Source organism: Gekko japonicus, unplaced genomic scaffold (genome assembly GCF_001447785.1).
Source record: "Gekko japonicus isolate JY-2015 unplaced genomic scaffold, Gekko_japonicus_V1.1 scaffold2194, whole genome shotgun sequence".
In the NCBI taxonomy this organism is placed as follows: Eukaryota; Metazoa; Chordata; class Lepidosauria; order Squamata; family Gekkonidae; genus Gekko; species Gekko japonicus.
The window spans coordinates 202,939-225,296 of NW_015166486.1; the positions used below are offsets into that span (position 1 = coordinate 202,939).

The 22,358-nt window shown below is 50.3% G+C and overlaps 1 protein-coding gene across 12 annotated transcripts in view; it reads left to right on the forward strand.

Annotated features, from left to right (window-relative positions):
* The first annotated feature begins 7,389 nt into the window (after window positions 1-7,389).
* ALDH3A2 (aldehyde dehydrogenase 3 family member A2) overlaps window positions 7,390-22,358 on the forward strand; it is a 42,697-nt gene continuing 27,728 nt past the window's right edge. For 4 of the 12 annotated variants that reach the window (XM_015412168.1, XM_015412158.1, XM_015412169.1 and 1 more), the window contains exons 1-2: window positions 9,246-9,584; window positions 21,868-22,042. In XM_015412168.1, coding sequence (XP_015267654.1) covers window positions 21,881-22,042 — 162 coding nt within the window. In that variant the 5' untranslated portion in view covers window positions 9,246-9,584; window positions 21,868-21,880. Of the gene's footprint in view, window positions 7,451-9,245; window positions 9,585-15,234; window positions 15,248-19,041; window positions 19,133-21,864; window positions 22,043-22,358 lie in introns of those variants that run through there. The other 8 variants (XM_015412161.1, XM_015412165.1, XM_015412160.1 and 5 more) reach the window with 8 other exon arrangements.

Consider the following 22,358-nt stretch of genomic DNA (forward strand, 5'->3'; position numbering starts at 1 on the left):
GTTTGAAGGAACGGGCGGGATGTCCGCGCCCACCCCTCTGGGCATGCGCGATGGGATTCCTGCGCATGCCCAAGATCTGGGTGCGAAAATCCGTTAAGAGCTTGCTACAATGCCGATCGATCCAGCGCGTGTGCACTAGATCCCATGGGTGTGAATGCACAGATGACCACTCGAAGATCATCAGTTACAGGGTAAGCAGCCTGTTTTTCTCATTTGTGACATTGTGGTCCCCTTTGTATTTTTGGTATAAATTAAAGCCAGGACTAAATCCAGTTTGTCACCACGATGGCAAACGTATATATCACACTGTGGCAAATCATTTCTGCTTGGGATAATGATATCCTAGGAGGTGTAGCATCGCCTTGGAGAAAATACGGCAAGCTTTAAGAGAAATAAACATGTAATTTACTATGAGCAGGTTCTGATGTTTCAAGATTTCCCGATGAGACACATCAGAGTATCTTTACGTAAGAAAAGTAAACCACAGGTTAAGACGGTTCTGATAATATGGTAAGAATTAAAACTATGAAGGGCCTAATCAGCAAATGTTTTTTCTGTGATCTGATAATGGTCAAAAGAAATAAGTAGGAGATTTACCTTGCTCAGTCATTGAAGAGGAGTTGATTTGGATCTGGAGGGAGAATTTTCTCTTAGGGAAGCAATGGTACGTTACTCTGCACAGAACATCTTACGTACCTGTCAACATGATATTTGTTGGGACAGTTAAAAGGAGCAATGCTGAACAGAACTCAGGTCAAAAACTTTGGAAAGCGGTAACTGCTTTTGGTCAGTGTAATGACCAGGGGTCATTTCGTAGAAAAAGAGCTAGGGGAGCTCATTAGCATAACTCATTAGCATATGCCACACCCCCTGACATCACCGGAAGTGTGTCCTACTGCTTTGACACACACACGGTGTTTTTTTTAATGAATCAGTAGCAATGGTTGAGGGAGTTGGGTTGAACTTGGAAATAAATCTTACAGTTGCAAAGATTTGGGAAAGCTTTGTACTGGAAAAGAATTATCCACCTATATTGGACTAGTTGAAAGCCAGTTTGGTGCAGTGGTTAGGAGCACAGACTCTAATCTGGGAGAACCGTGTTTGATTCCCCACTCTTCCACATGCAGCTGCTGGTGTGACCTTGGCAAGCCATGGTTCCTTCAGAGCTGTTCTCTCACAAGCAGTCCTCATAAGAGGTCTCTCAGCCCCTCCTACTTCACAGGGTGTCTGTTGTGGGGAGGGGAAGGGAAAGGATTGTAAGCTGCTCTGAGACTTCTTTGGGTAGTGAAGGATTCTTTTCAAAGAATTGGTGACCAATCTGATGTTTTTTCCAATAATTCCTTGAATAGTGCATAAATTTGCTGAAAGAGTGACAAATGACCATATCTGTATCAATATATTCTCAACATGGTCCAATCTGTGGAAACTTAAATCCAGAGACAAACAGGCAGGATGGATCTTTCTGTAAACCTGAAAACCACCTGGACTTGCAGAAAAATCTGAAATCTAAAAAAAACAAAACCCAGGGTTAACACCAGTGTTCCCTCTAAGCTGAGTTAGTGTAAGCTAGCTCACAGGTTTTTAGCCTCCGGCTCACAATTTTTTGGCTTAGCTCAGGAAGGATGGCTCCAGAGCAAACTAATTTATGCAATAACCAAATTGCTTACTCACAACTTTAATGCCAGTAGCTTACAAAGTAGAATTTTTGCTCACAAGACTCCACAGCTTAGAGGGAGCATTGGTTAACACCCCCTCCCAAATACAAGACCACCTGTAGGTTTCAGAAACAAATGCACTCTGTTGCCACTGCTAGGCAACCACAAGAGTATTACCAGCCTTCAAGCCTTGGATGCAGTTACTAAGGGTGAAGGCCCGTTCCAGGGCTGTTTTGAGGGGCAAATTAATTAGGACCCCATCTGGCAGCAACCACCAAGTGATTTGCTGCCACATGGTATGTATGATTCACCCAGGCCCAGCTACTTGCTGTTCTTGAACAGCAGCGACCCCACAAAAGCCAGTGTGGTGTAGTGGTTAGAGTTTCAGACTAGGATCTGGGAGACCCAGGTTCGAATCCCCCACTCTGCTGTGGAAGCTCACTGGGTGACTTGGGGTCACTTACACATTCTTGGACTGACCTACCTCACAGGGTGGTTGTGAGGATAAAATGGAGGACAGGAGAATGATGTAAGCTGCGTTGCCCGCCCGCCCTGCCCCCCGGAGAAGGGTTGGGGTATAAATGAAATGTTAATAAAATTATAAATAGAAGGAAGAGGAGTTGGGTTTTTATACCCCCGCCATTCACTACCCAAAGGAGTCTCAGAGCGGCTTACAAACTCCTTTCCCTTCCCCTCCCCACAACAGACACCCTGTGAGGTAGGTGGGACTGAGAGAGAAGAGATTGGATTTATACCCCGCCGTTCACTACCCAAAGGAGTCTCAGAGCGACTTACGATCCCTTCCCTTCCCCTCCCCCACAACAGGGATCATAAGTAACCTTGGGCCACTCATAGTTCTCTCAGCCCCACCTACCTCACAGGGAGGCCATAACAGCCCCAGAAAAAGTCCCGTGATCTCACCTCCCTTCACTCTAATATCCCATACTGGAAAAGAAGTCATTGGGCCTGGCAGCTGTTACAGTGTTGGGGCAGAGCTAAAGGTAGGTTGGCTGGTAGGTGGCAGAGAGAGAAAGAAGCAGGGATAGCGGAGAGGTAGTGGGGGCTGCCAGGGAAGGGAAAGAAAAAAAGAGTGGGGAGGGATCATGTATACAGGAGAAAGTGAGATCTCCCCGTGGCACATTTTGTATTAACACTTTGTGTGTTAATACACAACAAATTTTTGGGATTACAAAAACAACCTTGGAAACAAAAGCAACATCTGTGTAATACTTTCATTAGGCCCAACTGAAATATAACAACATAATGAAATCCTGAGGGGTTTTTTTTGTTTGTTTTTCTTTTTGCCTTTTTGTTGCTATTCGGGTCCAACTGATGTGCAGTCTCTCTTTGAGCACAGCATGTAGAAAAACACTTGACTCCCCAAGGGCTTCTGTGATACACGAGCCGAGTTTTGACAAAGCTGCACCTATCATATTTACAAAAGGCGTTGTGCTGGAGTCTCACCGTAGCTAACATCTGCCCACAAAGGGGAGCTAGTGAGCATTTAAAAAAATGTATTGCTGTTTCCAGCTCTTCAAGTTTTCTCACTCGGTATAATAATAATATACTTTATTGTCATTGTACATAGTACAATGAAATTAAAGATGCAATCATTTCGGTGATCTACAACAATATTCATATACACTCACACACCATTCACTACTGTCCCATAACTCCCTTAAGGTTCACATAACAACTTAAAACCACCAATGTCACCCAAATTCCAATTTCATACAGCATTTAAGGCAATAATAGCTCTCGAATAAAAACTATTTTTTAATCTATTTGTCCTTGCTTTAATTGTCCTATATTTAATTGTTATAGGTGCTAATTTCTCAGCATGAATCCACCCTTTGTGGGTGTTAAGTAGTTCATCTGTATCTTTGCGTGCTCCTTCAATTTACATACCATATTATCACAGTGTATTTTCCTTAATTATATCTTATGTTAATTTTACCCCACCTGTCTGTGGAATCCTCGCCCACTCTGAACGAATTAGTTTTGTGTCACACTGGCCTCTCCTTGCAATATTACTCTACACACACACACACATATTTTTCTATTATTCGTAACTTTTAAATACAAAAATAACTAATATTCAGGGCCGTTCCAGCACATCCGGTGAAGTGAGCACTAGCAAACAAAAAGCTTGTGTTGGAAATAATGTTTGGTAGTCTTTAAGGTACTGCTAAACTCCTCTCAGTTGCTCTACTGCTTATCTTCTAACTTGTAGTTCACAGACTGACTTTGAGGGGTGTGTCCAGATGTGACTTTTTGGTTGTCTTAGTCTGCATGTTGCCCATTGGGATGCCAACCTCCAGATGGCACCTGGTGATCTGCTATTACAACTGATCTACAGACAACCAATGGCTGCTTTGGAAGGTGGGTTCTATGGCATTATACCCCATGGAAGTCCCTCCGGTCCCCAAACCCTGCCATCCCCTTCTAGTGATAAGAATTGTGATTGCTACACGCTCAGATAAAGCAATTCTTGTGAAACGGATTTGTTTATATTGCGCAGTATCTGTTGCGTGTGAGTGATAATAGAAGAAACATTTGTACAGCATTACTATGGTACATGATTTTGCAAATATATCTTTATTGACTCTTCGTTATTTTCATGACGGATGTGAGATTGGATGGCACCTGGTGATCTCATGCTGTTACAGTTGATCTCCAGGCAACCAAGATCAGTTTCCCTGGAGAAAATGGCTTTGGAGGGAGGATTTCTATGGCACTGGACCCCATGGAAGTCCCTCCCCTCCCCGAACCCTGCCATCTCCAGGTATCTCCCAAACCAAAGCTGGCAACCTTTGTTGCCCTGCTCACACCACTTTCGATCTGCCTCATTTTTGTTGCTGAAGATTTGTCTTTTTCATTTCTTGGACACCATTGGTATGCAGTTAATGCAAAAAAATGTTTAAAAAAGGGCTCCAGTTGTAATGGAAGTCATTGACGGTGGGAGGAACAGGAAACTGGTGTGGAAACTGAGCCTTGTGGGTTTGGTTCTTGCAAGAAAGAAGCAGAGGTTCAACGAATACGCGGGGAGGGCGGGGTATAAATTGAATTAAATAAATAAATAAGCTGAAGCAGCCGGCTTGCAGATTTCAGCCTCATCATCCCTTTAGCCCGCCTCGAAGACAGGCAGGAGGTGTGTGTGTGTGTGTTCACAGTGGAGGTCTGTGTTGCTCAAGAACCTTGATGGGGTGGGGACACTTCCCCGGCACAATCTCTGCCAGCACTCGGGGGGGGGGGGGGGGGGGTTTTTTCCTTTTTGCCTTTTTTCCCCCCCCCCGGGAGCGGGTTTTATCCTCTGTTGCATGTTTCCCAGCTCACAGCTTCCTTTCCCCTGTGAATGGCAACCCGGAATGCACTGTGGCACATTAACGAGATAGGGCTGCTTTGTGCTTCCTGCCTCCCACCACTGAGAATGAAGCCATGGCTCAGTGGAAGAGCCTCTGCTTGGCATGCAGAAGGTCCCAGGTTGAATCCCCCGGCATCTCCAGTTAAAAGGACCAGGCAGTAGGGGATGTGAAAGACCTCTGCCTGAGACCCTGGAGATCCACTGCCGGACAGAGTAGACAATATTTATTTTATTTTATGACATTTATACCCCGCCTTCCCCGCGAGCGGGCTCAGGGCGGTTCACATAAGGCACCAAGTGCGTTCAGTATACAAATTACATGATACAAAATACAGAATAAAACAAAACAACTTAAAATCAGTTCTGCGGATGCATATATAGCTCCTAACATCTTATGTAAGGGGGGGGGCAGGCTGGGGTGATGGAAAGATGTGGTCCCCCCCCCCGGTGGTCTCTCTTTATAAAGAGTGGTGGTGTAAGTGGCTGTGGCGGCTCCTACTCATAAGCCTGGCGGAAGAGCTCCGTCTTGCAGACCCTGCGGAACTGCACAAGGTCCCGCAGGCCTCCAGATACATCAATACTGACTTTGATGGCCCAAGGGTCTGATTCAGTTGAAGGCAGCTTCATGTGTTCATGTGTGTTCAGTCTCTGTCTCCAGAGCCGCACCCTGGCTTAGTATCTCGGCCACACTAGAGTGACAGAAGGCCTATATGTAAAGACATTTTGCTCTAGCCAAGAGCAGAATCCAGGGGCTGTGGATTCCTTTCCCCCCTGGGCTACCTTTAGAGCACACGATACCACCTAACACAATCTTTTTCAAAATGAACTGAAACCATATTAAACATTGTTTTGGTGATCCAGGTGGCTCTAATATCTTGGGCCCTGCAATTTTTAGAAAGAAATGTTCCCACTGGTTTCTGGTACTGTTCTTGGTTAGAGTGAAATATTCTTCTGCAGTTCTCATTTAATTGACCACAGTTTATTATGTTTTGATCCTGCCCTTTCTCCCAGCCGTCTGTCCTCACAACAACCCTGTGGGGTAGGGTGAGAGAGAAAAGTTGGCCCAAGGTTGCTCAGTGAGATTTGAACCTGAGCCTCTTGTAGCCTAAGCCTGCTGTCTCTCCAAACTAAAAGCTGGGTCAGAAAAACAAAATGGAGGATACGTGCAGGGAGCCGGGCTTTCCTTCACGACGCTTCTGATCGGACAAAGTTTGCGTCTAGTGGCACCTTTAAGACCAACAGAGGCCTGGGTCACACAGGCAAGAAAATGCGAGGGGGGGGGAAGCGTGGCTGTTTGCCTCAGGGCAAAATAACACGCGGTTGCGCCAGCAGACGTGGAGGTCCCATGGTAGGGGGGGAGGTGCCGAGCACACCACAATCCTGCACCGCGGCAAAGCAGCAGCATGGCGCGGCAAATGGGTGGGGTTTTTTCCGGACACCAAAGTGTGCGCATGCCCCATTGGGTGTTTGTGCACATCCCATGGACAGTTGGGGAAAAAAAACCCTTTATACGAGGGGGCATGGGCGGGCGCCGGAACTACCACCGGAAATGCGATCAGACACCCGCCCTTGCCCCGCGGTTACCGGAAACTAGTACCTCCGAGGTACTAGTTTTTAACCGCGCATCTTCGGCGGGAAGCCTCGGGTTTGCCACGGGAGCTCTACGCTTCCCAGATGTGGCGGTGAGATCGCGCCCGGAAAATCCGCCTATCTTCCGTCCCTCTAGCGTGCCTAATGCTCCATGTGACCGCAGCCAAAGTTTAATTCTGGGTACAAGCTTTCGTATGCATGCACACTTCTTCAGATACTGAAGATAGCTGGTCTTAAAAGACTTAAGTAATTAAAAGCCTTAAATAATTGCTCTTAAAGGTGCCACTGGACTCAAACTTTGTTCTATTGCTTCAGACCAACACAGCTACTCACCTATAATACTTCTGGTTTTCATTCTGCAAAAAAGTGGACCTTGTTCTGCCAAAGGCTGGAATAATGCCACTCGGATGTCCTGTGTATTTAGCGCAGATTTCGCGTCCTTTGTGTGGGAATCAGAGCAGAGCCGGCAACCTGATCCGACTGTAACCAAAGAAGGCCAGGACAGGCACTGGGCATTGAACGTGGGCCGCCGCAAACAAGGAGATGCAGGGATTCGAAAGGTGTTTTGAAATCCCTTCTTAAACTTCACTCCGCAGCGGCAATGGTCGGAAGACATCTATGGGCCGATTTGCCGGGGGATCCAGTCGAACCGGTCCCTGTCCTAAGCTGTTTGTAGAAACCAGCAGGGAGGGAACCGTGTGGTTGAACTGGCCAGTCAACAATCTTGTGGCTCCGTCCTGTTAAAATAACTGCGCTAAATCTATTTATGCCAACAGCTCCGTCTGGCAGGTGGAGAAAAGAGCTCCTCGGAGGTCAAAGCAGGCAGTTGTGGGCAGGTCAGGTAAGCCCAGAGCCAGAAATTGGGGGGGGGGGGATGCAGTTGAATGCAGAGGAGGTGTAGCAATTGCAAAACATTTGTTGCTTGAACCTATTGCAAGGGTGGTGGAGCCAGGTGCGGGGAGGGAGGAAGGGAGCCCCATAGCTATGGGCCTGATTGTGGGTTGGTTACTGCAGGGCACTGCTTCTAAGCCAAGCAACGCAGTGTAAGACGATAAGGAACAGGACGCCTGGTGAAGTGATGGAGAAGCTTTGTTTTGGGGCCGTTGTAAACTGGATGGACGACTCGGTAGGAAAGGCAGGTGGGTGTGCTGTGTGGAAACACAAGTTTGTGCCTCACTCCTTAGAGAAAGGCCTTGAAACATGCCCGTCGTTAAGATGTGGTGTGGGTGTAATCCACTGCTCCCTCCAATAGTGTGCACACGCACAGAAGCAGGTTGTGGCAGGGGAGGGAAGAATTGCATATAAGGGGGGGGGGGACAAGACCTTCCTCCGGGCCATGGTCCTGATCCAAAGGGTGAACCCTTACTGCAACTCTTTAAAGGAGGGGAGGCTGGGAGCTCCACATGGTAAAAAAGAACAAAGTGTGAGTCCAGTGGGGCACCTGTAAGACCAACAAAGTCTAATTCAAGGCATAAGCTTTCATGTGCAGGCACTCTTCGTCAGATACAGGCAACAGAATCTCTTCAACCATTACATATACGGGGGGTGGGGGAGGGCTTGGTTGTCAGGAAGGACCAGTTAGAGTCAAGGTGCAGAAGGACTGGGTGATTATAGCTGAGGTCTGATCAAGGCAAGATTAGCAGACACATACAAACGTTAAAATAGATGTGAGGATGACATTTGTGTCCAGTGCAAGGGCACGAGTCCAGGAGCACCCTAAAGACTATCAACATCTGCGGCAGGGGAGGAGCTTTCCTGAGTCACGGCTCACGCCTTCAGATACCAGCCAACCCACCGCCAGGTCCATTGCTATGGGGTACCTGAAACGGTGAGCCCTGACTCACAGAAGCTCCTCCCCTGCCACAAATTCTGTGAGTCTTTCAGGTGCCGCTGGACTCTGGCTCTTTTCTCCTGCTGCAGACAGACTAACAGGGCTGCCCATCTCCATCTGTCTTCATATGGTGTATAGTTTGGGCCTCAGAATCTACCTGTGCATGTCAAGGTGACCTGCTCTTAGGGTTGCCAGGTCTTCCCTGGTCACTGGTGGGGGATGGGGGCACAGGGTTGCCAGATCCAGGCTGGGAAACTCCTGGAGATCTGGGGATGGAGCCTGGGGAGGGCAGGGACCTCAGTGGGGCCCAGTGCCATAGAGTCCGTCCTCCAAAGCATCCCATGTTCGCCAGGGGGAACTGATCTCTGTGGTCTGGAAATAAGCTGTAATTCCGGGGGGATCCCCAGGTCCAACCTGGAGGCTGGCATCCCCGGCTCTTAGCCGAAGAAAGGCCCACCCGGCTCTTCAGTCCTGCTGGCTGAACGGAGCCTCCCTGGGCAGAGGCAGTCTAGCCCCGAGTGCCCAGAGTGTGTGTGTGTGGGGGGGGAAGCTTTGGCTCCTGCGCCCTTCCCGAGCTGCCGGCCGGGCTGGAGCGGGTCCAGCCACGGCGGCTTGGGTTGCTGCCAAGGGGCCCCGGGCAGCGGTGGGCTGTGAGGCGGAGACGGCCGGCCGGGCGAGGCCTCCCCGGAGCGGCGGCCTGGCGCTTTAAGGAGCGCGGCTCTGCGGCCCGGGCGCGCATCCAAATTCCTGCCCCGGGAGGAGGGGAAGGGAGGGGAAAGGGCGCGCTCGTCTGTGCCGAGGCCAGAGGGCGGCAGGCAGGCAGGCAAGTCACTTCCCTCCGACGACGCCGTTGCCGCGCGTCCTTTGCACCCGGGGAGAGAGGGCCGGTTGGGGGCCTTGGCCGGAGGAGGCAGCCGCGCTCAGGTCGGGAAGGGGGGCTGCCGGGAGAGCCGCGCCGTGCCGTGCCGGGACCCTCCGAGCGCTGCGTAAAGGAGCCGCAGGCAGACAACGAGCTCCCCGCCCCTGACCCCCTTTCTCCTCCTCGTCGAAGCTTCCCTTCGCCTTCCGCCCCCGCGACGCGGCGATCTCGCCTCTGCAGACGCTCCAGCCGGGCAAAGGCCTCGTGGTTTCCGTTGCTCTCCGGGTAGGCGGCGGGGCTGGGGGGGGCGCTCTTGCTAGGGTCGCCAGATCCAGGTTGTGGGAAATACCTGGGGATTTAGGTTGGAGCCTGAGAAAGGCAGGGTTTGGGGAGGGGAGGGACGGGACTTCAGTGGGGTGTACGGCTGTGTCGTACAGCCCACCGTCCAGAGCAGCCCTTTTCCTCCAGGGGAACGGAACTCTGCCGCCTGGAGATCAGTTGTAACCCCAGGAGGTCTCCAGCGATGCTCCCTCTTGTGAGCAAAAATCGTGGAGTCTGGTGAGCAAAAAGTTCTCCTTGGTGAGCTACTGGCATTAAAGTTGTGAGCGAGCCGTTTGGCTCCTGCATAGATTAGTTTGTTCTGGAGCCATCCCTTCCTGAGCGAAGACAAAAATCTGTGAGCCGGAGGCTAAAAAAAACCGTGAGCTAGCTCACACTAACTCAGCTTAGAGGGAACACTGGTCTCCAGGCATCACCTGGGGGTTGGCAACCCCAGGCCTCTTTCACTTGTGCTTTACGAGACGTGGCTTCCACCCTCATGACGACTGTGGACTTTCTGCAGTTGCAACACACAAAACATTTGCCTTTTTTTGTTTGTTTGTTTAAAGCAGTGTTGCATCTGAAGATTTGGGATTGGGACCAGATTGTGCATTTTGTGTGGCATCAGCAGGGGGTCACCTGGGGGTTGGCAACCCCAGGCCTCTTTCACTTGTGCTGTACAAGACGTGGCTTCCACCCTCGTGACGACTGTGGACTTTCTGCGGCAACACACAAAACATTTGCCTTTTTTAAAAAAAAAAAAGCAGTGTTGCATGTGAAGATTTGGGATTGGGACCAGATTGTGCATTTTGTGTGGCATCAGCAGGGGGTGCCCACTGCCTTGAACCCCCTCAGCTGAGCAGCCAGTGTTTGGTTTTCCTTGGGCTGTGCCCTCTGAGCTTCCCTTGGGCAGGCTGCCGTTCCCTGGCGCACCGACATGCAGAAGCCAATTTGCAAGTGCAGGAGCTGTGCGTTTAAAACCCCCTGACGCTGTGCCTGGGTGATGAAGGGGCAGCCCTTGGGGACCGGACAGAATGTGGGGAATTGAAAGTGTTAAGTCAGAGGAAAGAAAAGCCTCCTGTGGGATGGTTTGGAGGAGTGGCTTGGCAAAGCAGCAGAGACTGCTAGGAAAGGAGTTCTAAGGGGTGCTGAAGTAAGCAGGAGGTGTGACGCTGCGGCAGACGAAGCCAATCCCGTTTTAGGGTGTGGTATTAGTAAATGCCCAGGAACTGCCATCTTGCTGGCTCAGACCAAAGGCTGTATCCAGTTTCTGTTCTCCAACTCCCTTCTTAACATCTACAGCATCAGTTTCTGCCATCTCTACTTCCTTAAAATTGCCCTTATCAACAATGCCTCTGTCAGACCCCCAAGCGTTCTAATGCATTCCTCATGGTACTTTCTGCATAGATTTATGGCCGTTCAGGGGTGACTTTGCAGTCAGTATGGCGTTGCCCCCCCGGGGTATCTGAATGTAGTCTTGAGCTGCACCTTTTCCTCAGTGTTGAGAAAATGTGGAGCGAATGTGAGATGCAGGATCGCCCACTGTTTCCACAGAGGGAAGTGCTTCCCGTGGGATTGGGATCCCCCTGAAATTTCTGTTATTTCTCTGCACACTGGTCCAGGGTGGCTTCTGACAACCTCGTGGCTTCCAGTATCACCCACATCCTGGTGTGAGGGACACCCCCCTCCTCAGCTCTGTTTGGCCCTTGAAGAAGAGATTGGATTTATACCCCGCCCTTCATTACCCAAAGGACTCTCAGAGCGGCTTACAAACTCCTTTCCCTTCCCCTCCCCACAACAGACACCCTGTGAGGGAGGTGGGGCTGAGAGAGCTCAGACAGAAACTGCTCTTTTTCAAGGACAGCTCTTATCAGAACTACGGCTTGCCCAAGGTCATCCAGCCAGGTGCAAGTGGAGGAGTGGGGGAATCAAACCCGGTTCTCCCAGATTAGAGTCCGCGCACTTAACCACTGCACCAAACTGGCTCTCAAGTGGTGTTGGGGAAGATCTCTGGGCCTTCGTCTGCTCGCGTGCTTTCTAGGATTGTCTCCATGGCACAGTTCCGTGACTTCCACTTTGGGCTGTCTCCCATCCCCACATCCCCCCCCATCCCCCAGCCCGTGTCACTTCCCCCTTGATGACTGTGGGTCATCCTCTTGTGAGGCCTCGACTTGACGGTTTCAGTCTTCCTCCCACAGGGATCTGGACTCCTCGCCTCTGACATTGATGAGGCAAGAGAGGGATTTCCTAAGAGCAGGGCTTATATTGCAGACTCCTCTCCACCTCCGGACAAGCAGATCTAATGTTTTTTCTGTCCCAGGAGAGAAGATACTGTTAGCGGCCCAAACATTTTCTCCGGGGTGGGGGGAGGTCCTCTTTACTTCAGATCCTTTAATGAGAGGAAGGGCCTGGCCCCTTATATCCGCTGGCAGGGTTCCTCTGTTTTCAGCCACTGTGCATCACTGCTTCTGGAGATGAAATTTTAAAGAAGAGAAGAAGAAGAGTTTGGATTTATACCCCGCCCTTCACTACCCAAAGGTGTCTCAGAGCGGCTTACAAACTCCTTTTCCCTTCCCCTTCCCACAACAGACACCCTGTGAGGGAGGTGGGGCTGAGAGAGCTCTGATGGAAACTGCTTTTTTTCGAGAACAGCTCTTGTCAGAGCTACGGCTTGCCCAAGGTCATCCAGCTAGGTGCAAGTGGAAGAGTGGGGAATCAAACCCGGTTCTCCCAGATTAGAGTCCGCGCACTTACCCACTACACCAAAGGCAGAGGAGCCTGGCCATTTTGGAAAGCTGGAGGTCTCCCTCATGTTCCGAGTCAGACAGCACCCTGAGAAAACGGTGGATGGTCTCCCAATCCTTCTCTTCTGTCCACGGCTAACAAAGAAGCAAAAGAGCTCCGTGACAGGTGAAAATGGGTGTTCTGCAACTTTCTTTCCTGATTGGCCCAGTGTGGAGTGCTTTTGCCTGTTCACGCAGTGGTTTAAAAACACCAAGAGCCATGCTGGAACAAAAAGCTGGTGATCTTAGCATGGGTGTAAGTGGGCTGAGCAAATTGGGGGCGGGGGCTCTCCTCTGCCCTGTGAGCTCACTTTTTAAAAACCTCTCTGCTCCTGTGCGTTGATCAGCTGTAGCAGTGGACCATCAACAGGTCAAGCTCACCCCATCACTGTCTCCATGCTGGGAGACGTTTAACCTGATGCTATTTCGTGGCTAGCCTGGTCACATCCGATCTCAGAAGCTAAGTGGGGTTGCCTCCCCCCCCCCCCCCCCGGGGTTGTACTTATTCAACATTGACATGCCCTCTCTCGGGCTGGGCTGTCATCAGTATGCTTGCGAGGGAGGGGAGGAGAAAAATCAAATCAAATAAATGTTTTTTAAAATACTTGGATGGGAGAGCACTACAGAAGTCCAGGGTCACCTCGCAGAGGCAGGCGATGGCAAACCCACCTCCGTTAGTCTCTTGCCTTGAAAACCCCAGGGGGCCTGGCTGAAATCGGCTGCAACTTGACAGCCAACCCAGAACTGGCAACCCTATTTTGCATACATACTTTATTAGATTTGTATCCCGCCTTCCCTGCATAGCAGGCCCAGGGCTGGTTCCATCAAATACTATATACAATTACAAGCAATTAAAATACATCAGATAAAATACAATAATATCCCTATGTTTCTAATTGTAGCCTCAGCAGATGAGGTCTGTTTCAGACTGGGGTTCCCAGATGGTAACACAGATCTGACCTGCTGAAGGGGAGGCCCAATGGGGGGGGACGGGGACGTCTGCCACCTCAACTAAAAGCCTGGCGGAAGAGCTCCGTCTTGCAGGCCCTGGGGAACTGGAAAAGGTCCCACAGGGCCCTGATCTCGTATGGGAGCTCCTTCCACCAGATAGAGGGCAGGGCTGGAAAAGCCCCGGCCCTAGTCGAGGCAAGACAGACGGACCTCTCTGGGGCCTGGGACCACCAGAAGATGCTGATTAGCAGATTGTAAAGCCCTTCAGTGCTCGGGGAGAGGCAGTCTCGCAAATCATATTCCACATCATAGCAGAAAGGGAAAGGTGACAATTCTTGTCAGTTAAAAAAAACAAAGAAATTTGCCTCCTAGCTGCAGTCCCTTGGAGTCAACTTAGGGTTGCCAACTCCAGGTTGGGAAATTCCTGGAGATTTGGGAGTACAGCCTGGAGATTACAGGGTTTAGGAAGCAGAAGGACCTCAGAGGGATAGAATGACATAGAATCCACCCTCCAAAGCAGCCATTTTTTCCGGGGGAACTGATCCCTTTACTCTGGAGCAGTGTTCCCTCTAAACTGAGTTAGTGTGAGCTAGCTCACAGTTTTTTAGCCTCTGGCTCACACATTTTTGTCTTAGCTCAGGAAAGGATGGCTCCAGAGCAAACTGATTTTTGCAGTAGCCAAATCGCTCGCTCACAACTTTCATGCCAGTAGCTCACAAAGTAGAATTCTTGCTCACAAGACCCCACAGCTTAGAGAGAACATTGCTCTGGAGTTCAGTTGTAATTGCGGGAGGTCTCCAGGCCCCACCTGGAGGGTCAAACAACACAAATATACACTGCAAAAACCTTTTATAAGTTAATGTGTTCTATTTGTTCCATCTTATAAAGTGCATTGTGTGTTACTTATAATATTCTAAAGCATATATATTCATTACATGCAATATCAACAATAATAATCAGTTTATACAGTTCTAGTAACTACCAGTCAATTTACATCCTTTTTACACATCAGTTTTACACAGTAAATTGACTGGTAGTTATTAGAATTGTATAAACTGATTATTATTGTTGATATTGCATGTAATGAATATATATACCTGTTTTAGAATATTATAAATAACACACAATGCACTTTATAAGATGGAACAAAGAGAACACAATTAACTTATAAAAGGTTTTTGCAGTGTATATTTGTGTTGTTTGACTCTTCCAAACACTGCAGCAGCTGGAGTTTTCTACACCCACCTGGAGGGTGGCAACCAGTGTTCCCTCTAAGCTGAGTTGGTGTGAGCTAGCTCACAATGATTTTTGTCTTCGCTCAGGAAGGATGGCTCCAGAGCAAGCTAATGTATGCAATAGCCAAATCACTCGCTCACAACAACTTTAATGCCAGGAGCTCACAAAGTAGAATTTTTGCTCACAGGATTCCACAACTTAGAGGGAACATTGGCTGGCAACCCGAAGTCAACTTAATTTCGAGGGGTAACTTTTTCAAAGGATAACTTGATTGCTTTATTTTAAATCTAAGTTTCATTTCTTGAAAGAAAATCCCTTATGGACTGGAGGAGTGTCACTGTGTGGGTGGGCGCCACAAACGCACCCATCGCTGAGCGGGAGGAGACGGTCTCCAGAACCGACGAGCCCCCATCCACATCCCCATCCCCATCCCCTTACATATGTCGGGGATGGGCCGGAAGCTGGACTGCCCGTCTTCCGGTGGGAGGCGGTCGCCTGACCGGAAGCGAGGAGTAGCAGCCGAAAGTGAAAGTGGGGAGGGGGCGAGCGGTGCTGGAGACGCGCAGTCGCGCCCCCGCCGGCCCGGGAGTCGGGTGAGGAGGCAGTCCTTGCCCGGCCCAGTCAGGCATTCGCCAGGCTCGGCTCTTCCGGGCTATCGAGGTGTGGGGGTCGGTCGGGCGCCTGTCATGCAGCCGTTAAACGGTCCTTGGCAGTGTTTCCTCTAAGCTGTGGAGTCTTGTGAGCAAAAACTCTGCTTTGTGAGCTACCGGCATGGAAGTTGTGAGCGAGCCGTTTGGCTGCTGCACAGATTAGTTTGCTCCGGAGCCCCATCCTTCCTGAGCTAAGACCAGAATGTGTGTGCCGGAGGCTAAAAAACTGTGAGCTAGCTCACACTAACTCAGCTTAGAGGGAACACTGGCTAGGAGTCTGGTCTCTGATCTGGGAGAACCGGGTTTGATTCCCCAGTCCTCCGCATGCAGCTGCTGGTGTGACCTTCGGTTAGTTACAAGTTCTCTCAGGCTCTCTCAGCCCCACCTACCTCACAGGGTGTCTGGTGTGGGGAGATGAAGGGAAATTAAATTTGTGAGTGAGCAATTTGGCTACTACATCAATTCGTTTGCTCTGGAGCCATCCTTCCTGAGCTAAGACAAGAATGTGTGCGCCGGAGGCTAAAAAACTGTGAGCTAGCTCACACTGACTCAGTTTAGAGGGAACAGTGGTTGGAAATCAGTTTTTTTTTAGGGGGACGAGAGAAGCTGTGCCTGGTGGATGTCTGCCTGCCGTGCAGCTCCTGTGTGAGGATGTGGCAGGCCCCCCCACACACACACAGTGGAAATGAAATGAAATGATGATTATTAGATGGGGGGTGACTAGGGGGATGTTGGGGCAAATGGGGCATGTTTTCTGACAGAGCTTCTCCCCCCTGCCCTGAATGCATAGAGAAATCCAGCCGGTGCGGGGAAGGCCTCCCAATTGTTGAACTGAACCAGTTGAATTTCTGCCTGTTTACTGGCTGGTAAATGGACGGGGCTGCTGCCAGAATAGTAGCTGATGGGCAGTCTAAACAGAGAGCAAGTAGATCATTACGGGAGAGAACGGTGGATTTTAGGTGGGCAGGATTGTGTTTTGCCGTTTCCTTCTTATTCCGTGCCTTTAATAGTAACCTGGTTAAAATGTGGAATTCGCTGCTAGAGGATGTAGTGATGGCCACAGGAATAAACGGCTTTGAAAGGGGATTAGATAGATTAATGGAGGATAAATCTATCAATGCCAGGAGGCTACATAGAGGGAAGGCCTCGGTCTCTACCCGGTTGTTCAATCCAGAGGAACTGGCTGGCCACTGTGTGAGACGGGATGCCGGACTAGATGGACTATTGGTCTGATCCAGCAGGGCTCTTATATTTTATTTATAATTTGAATTTATAAACAATCCTCCCCTGAGTGCTCAGGGCAGTGGACAACAAAGAATAAAAACATTAATAAATAATATGACAATTTAATTTAAACATAAATAATAGATACAATGGTCGCAGATGGCACAACATTCCAGTTGCCGGGAGAAGGGGTAGAGAAGCAGGGGAAATGGGAAGAAAGAGGGCGTGCCAGTCGCTGTCTTCAACCAAAAGCCTGATGGAACATCTCCGGCCTGCAATCCTTGCGGAACTGAATTAAGTCCTGCAGGGAGCGGATATAACTAGGCAGAGAGTTCCATCGGGTGGGAACCAGGGCAGAAAAGGCCCTGCCTCTGATTGGGTACAGCCGGACTTCTTTGGAGCTGAGGATCAGCAGTAGATTGTTCCCTGCAGAGCGTAATGCTCTTTGGGGGACGTGCCGGAGGGGACGGTCCCGAAGGTACGTTGGTCCCTGACTGCTCAAGGCCTTAAAGGTCAGTACCAAAACCTCAAACCTGACTCGGTACTCCACTAGAAACCAGTGCAGCTGTCGCAGCACAGGTCGAATATGTGCAGTCCGTGACACTCCAGTCAGGACCCGCACCGCGGCATTCTGGACTCGTTGGAGTTTCCGGATCAGTCTCAAGGGGGTAGGCCAGCATAGAGCGAGTTACAGTAGTCCAGTCTGGAGGTGACAGAAGGGGGGCCAGTTGCCTTGCCTGGCATAGCTGGAAAAATGCCAGCTTTGGCAACATTTGTGATCTGGGCCTCCACTGATAAGGAGGCACCCAGAACCACACCCAGACTCCTGATGGATGGTGGCGGTATTAAGGGCAAGAGCAGGGAGTTGGCGCCCCAATTCTGAGTCCACCCACCCAGCCACAGAACTTCCATCTCACTAACGTTCTCACTAATGAAGCTTTCTTTACCACCTTTGTCCATCCTGAAAAAAAAAGTATCAGCTGTTAAATTTCTGCCTGTCTGTCTAGGGACAGTAACAAAAATGCGTACCCCTAAAAGGCAGTGGGGACAGCCCAGAAATTCTCCCCCCAGACACGTCTGGGAAAACTGGAAGTGGAATTCTGCCTCTTTGCGGGCAGTTTGGGTGCTCGGGTGTGTGAAATCTGAGCAGCATGCAGTTGTGGTGTGGGGGGGACGACTTTTGGGGGTTAATGGGAAGGAGACCGGAGGCAAAGATATTGGGGGGGGGGCTTAAGGAGAACGGATCCCGGTTACCCCATGAGTTTTGGGTGCTGTGCTGGAGCTAGTGTTATTCATTATTTATTTATTTGATTCAATTTATACCTGGAGGCAAAGATATGGAAGGGAGGGCCTTAAGGAGAACGGATCCCAGTTACCCCATGAGCTTTGGGTGGTGTACTGGAGCTAGTGTTATTTCATTATTTATTTATTTATTTGATTCAATTTATACCCCACCCTCCCTGCCAGAGGAGGCTCAGGGCGGCTTAGGTAAAGGTAAAGGTTTCCCTTGCTCGAAAGCCAGTCGAATCCAACTCTAGGGTTGCGGTGTTCATCTCTGTTTCCAAGCCGAAGAGCCAGCTACCTATTTATCTACTTGCAATTTCTTGCTTTCGAACTGCTAGGTTGGCAGGAGCTGGGGCCAGAGATGGGAGCTTACTCCGTCATGCGGCACACTCGGGTCTCAAACTGCTGAACGACCTACCTTCCGGTCTGTAGTTCAACATCTTAACCTCTGAGCCACCGCAGCTCCCAGGGCAGCTTACATACGAATTAAAACACATAAATAATAATAGAACAATCATAAGACCATGTAAAACAATGCAGTATTTACTTTTTGCTTATTTAAAGTACACGTGAGCCGCCTTTCTACCTTATGGAACTCAAGGCAGTTTGTAATGTAAACCAAACAATAACCATAAAATACGTCAAACCCACTACTTACAACCGCTGTTTAAAACAGCCATTAAACAGAAAACTTAATTTAATCCAATGCTGTCCTAAGTAAAACTGTCTTCACCTGCCTTCTGAAGTTCTGTAATTGGGACTGCTGCCAAAAAGGCTTTTTCTCAAGTGCCCCCACCAGATGAGATTCTTTGATCAGTGAGACAGGCAGTGATTTTAATTCCTGGGCAGGAACGTAGGGGAGAAGATGGCCCTTCAGGCAACCTGGTCCCAAGCCACGCCGGATTTAAAGAGAACCTGTGACAAGCAAGAACCCGGCACTTTGCATCTTGGTCCTATGGGGTGATATTAACCAAACCGCTGCTTTTTTTACTTATTTCTCCCCACCACCACCCCATCAGCAAGAGCATGGTCACATTGGTCTATCTTACAGGACTGTCGTGCAGCTGGCTGAACTGCTGTGTTGTATAAAGCACTCTGGACGCTTGAGACAAGTGTTGTTGTTCGAGCTAGTTTGGCTAGGCGGAGGGCAGTAAAAGAGGGAATGGCGTTGACAGGCGAAGAGTCCCACGCAGGGGTGGGGAAGTCTGTGTCTGCCAATAATTCCTTCCTTCCCTGCACAGCAATTAAAAGGATCCTATCCCTTCTGCATCTGGTTGCATGAATCATAACAGCTGGGAGAGCCCCCACAGTGGAGACAGTGGATCACAGTTGCGTCTTCTGCAGAACTGAGAGGTGACACCTTGGTGGGTGCCGTACGGTCAGTGGGGTAAGAGGACTGGGGGGGGGGAGGTCGGGACCTCCATTCACTGGGGCTCTTTGGAGGCACAAGAGAGAGGAGAGACGGATTGGCGTGGGGAGATGGGAGATCTCCCTCCGGAAGCATGTTCTGGAGGAGTGAATGAAAGCGCCAGATATCGGGGAGGGGGTGGCAGCGCCCACTCCAGGATTTTGGAAACCTTTTGGCTTAAGCATCCTAGCGTAGTGTCTGACTGCTGCTTTGCATTTCGTCCCAGCTGCACGATCAGATGTCTTTTGCAAGTTCCATGCTGGGAGCTTAATCCCAAGATTGAGGTCAGGACTGTGGCAGGCAGGCAGAGGGGACTTCAGCTTCCCCCTTGTGCTGTTTTTCTAACCTGAGATGGGGGGGGATATTTGTCCTCTTGGGGAATCCTAGATGTATCCCGTAAGTGCAGGTGGAGCTCCCAGTGGGGAGAGTGGTATCAACTGGGGGGCGTTTTAAGTCAAGAAAACAGGATGGGGAAGGGAGGTGAAGCCCCCTGTCTGTGTGCCTCAGTCCTGGTCTAAATGGGGCCCGCACGAGCCCTAGCCCGGAGCACACAGTGCACATTTGGTGGGATAGGCCTGGGGGGAAACAGGATGTCAGGTTCTCAAGAGGCCTCTTAATCAGGAAGAACTGAGTCAAAGGCAAGCCAGGGGCTGTCAGTCAGGGAGGGAATTCTGTCTGATCTCTGCAGAGAGAGAAGTGCTGGGCGGGGGGAATCAGTGCATCAGCCAACTTTCTAAATCCAGCCCCAGTTTCTCAGTTCCAGGTTTGTTCTCTCTTCGATTGCAGAATGCCGTTTTCTTGGCTTGGTGCCGATACCTGGTGCGGTTTTCCTAAGCAACAGCCGCTTGATTCCAGTGCTGCTCCCTTCCCTCTGCTTATCCTTCGGCCGGGATGGGGAGCAAGACTCGGGTTTTCGTCGCACCCGGCATTCGAACCTTTCAGAGCAGAAAGTAGACAGAATCGGAAGCTGGCATCCAGAGAGCTAGAAAAGCAACTCTTGGGCAGAGGTCTTGTTAGGCAGCTGGCTTAAGTTTGGCTTTGAGGCTGAGGCCAAAGCAGGGTGGGTAATTTGAGTCAGACAGGTTTTTCCTTGGTTGCAAATCTCGCCTGCCTCTTGCTTGCTTTTTTGCATCCACAGGCATGCAGACTAATTTTCGACCTGCGCTTAGTCTACGCTCTCTTTCGGACACAAGCTACTTGGTCGCCAAATTTCTGTCTAACATATTTTCTTTTAGTAAATAATGTCTTATTCTTGTACTCAAGATCATCCGATCACAGGGGGGTCTGGAAAGAAAAGGAAAGGGCCGAGGAGTGGAGGGAGAGGCCCTGGGTGTGAGCATGCAGGTGCCAGGAGGGGCTTCTTGGGCCAAGCGCAGCTTTGAAGTGCTGCTTCCCTTCAGGTCGTTATTATTCACCATAAAGCATTTGCATAACGCCCTTGGTCTCTGAAGAGCTTGCACAGATGATCCTTGCAGCAGACCTGGAAGAGAGGCTCATGTTGTTCTTGCAAGGTGGTGGTGGGGAATCGTCTGGCAGTTCCCGTCTCCCCCTCCAGGACTCTGTAATCGCTCAGAGGCTGGACTGGGCTGCTCGCCCTCGGCACCCCCTTTTGCTTTGAGCTGACTCGCAGCTCCTTCCGTGTTCTGCAGGGCCCGGGGCAGATTCAGTCCTAACCTGGCCCCTTTGGAATGTGTGTTTGGTGTACACCAGTTTGGTGTAGTGGTTAAATGTGCTGACTCTAATCTGGGAGAACCGGGTTTGATTCCCCACTCCTCCACTCGCAGCTGCTGGATGACCTTGGGCAAGCCACAGTTCTGTCAGAACTGTTCTTGAAAAAAGAGCGATTTCTGTCAGAGCTCTCTCAACCCCACCTACCTCACAGGGTGTCAGTTGTGGGGAGGGGAAGGGAAAGGAGTTTGTAAGCCGCTCTGAGACACCTTTGGGTAGTGAAGGGCGGGGTATAAATCCAAACTCTTTTTCTTCTTCTTTTCTCTTTGGTTGACTTGCCAGTCGTGTTCTTTGGCACGCCTGGACAATTCCTTGAGTGTATAGAGACTCCGGCCTTGCCTGTGGGTGGGCGTGAGGTTGGTTTTCCAGCTTTCTTGGTGGGCATTGGGGGCTAGCTAATGGACTGATTTCTCACAAGCTGCTGCTCCGAGCTCACTCTTCCCTTTGCCCCATCGTAGGTGTCAATTTCACACCATGTGCTGCGTGGCCACATTTTGCCCCGCAGCTTCACCCAATTTCCCCTGCATCTACTCAATCCTGCTTTTTGAAGATTGAGTAGACGTGGAGGAATATCGAGCGAAGCTGCGGGGCAAAATGTGGCCACGCAGCACATGGTGTGAAATTGACATGTACGATTGGGGCAAAGGGAAGAGCGAGTGTGGAGCAGCGGCTTGTGGGAAATCGGCAATGCTGTGGATTCTCCCCTTGTACTTTCTCACTGGAAACTGTTACCGTGTAACGGTGAGAACTTCCGTTCGCTTTTCTGCGTTGCCCACCCTGAGTGCCGACTGCCGCCGTCGAGCCCCTGAAACGCGATCCCCGTTATGTGGCTTAACTAATTTTAGCATTGTTCGTATATTTTTTAAATCGTCCTTTGGGAAGCACTTTAGCTGATGAGTTAAAATGCTCCCGTAAGAGCGGAGCTGAGCTTAGCGTCGGGTGCCTGCGACGGTTTCAAGCGGCCTGTTGCGTTTCTCTCCCAGCAGCCTTTAGGGAGCCATGGAGAAGATTAAGGAAGCCGTGGAGCGGGCCAGGAGCGCCTTCAACACCGGCAAAACACGCCCCTTGGAATTCAGAATCCAGCAGCTGAAGGCCATCGAGAGGATGCTGAAAGAGCGAGAGAAGGAGATCACCGAGGCCCTCAAAGCGGATCTCAACAAGGTTCGTTGCCCCCTCCCTCCTTTCCCCGTCTCTGGGCTGTCCCCAGCATGGTTGGGAACCGGCCACTCTAAAGGAGAGGTCCCCAACGTGGCGCCCTTTCAGGTGCCCTCCCAAGTGTTTTTTAGGAAGTGGGTGGAGCCAAGCTGGGCTTTTGCCCAGCAAGGCTTCTGATTGGCTGTGCAGGTTTTTTAAAGTGTTGCTGCAGTGGCAGCTGCCGCCAATAGCTGTGGGCCGTGTTACTGAAGTTGAGCGGTGGCGATGGTCATGTGACTGGCCCCGCCTCCTGTGGCAGCCATGTTGTGACTGCCGTGTCAGA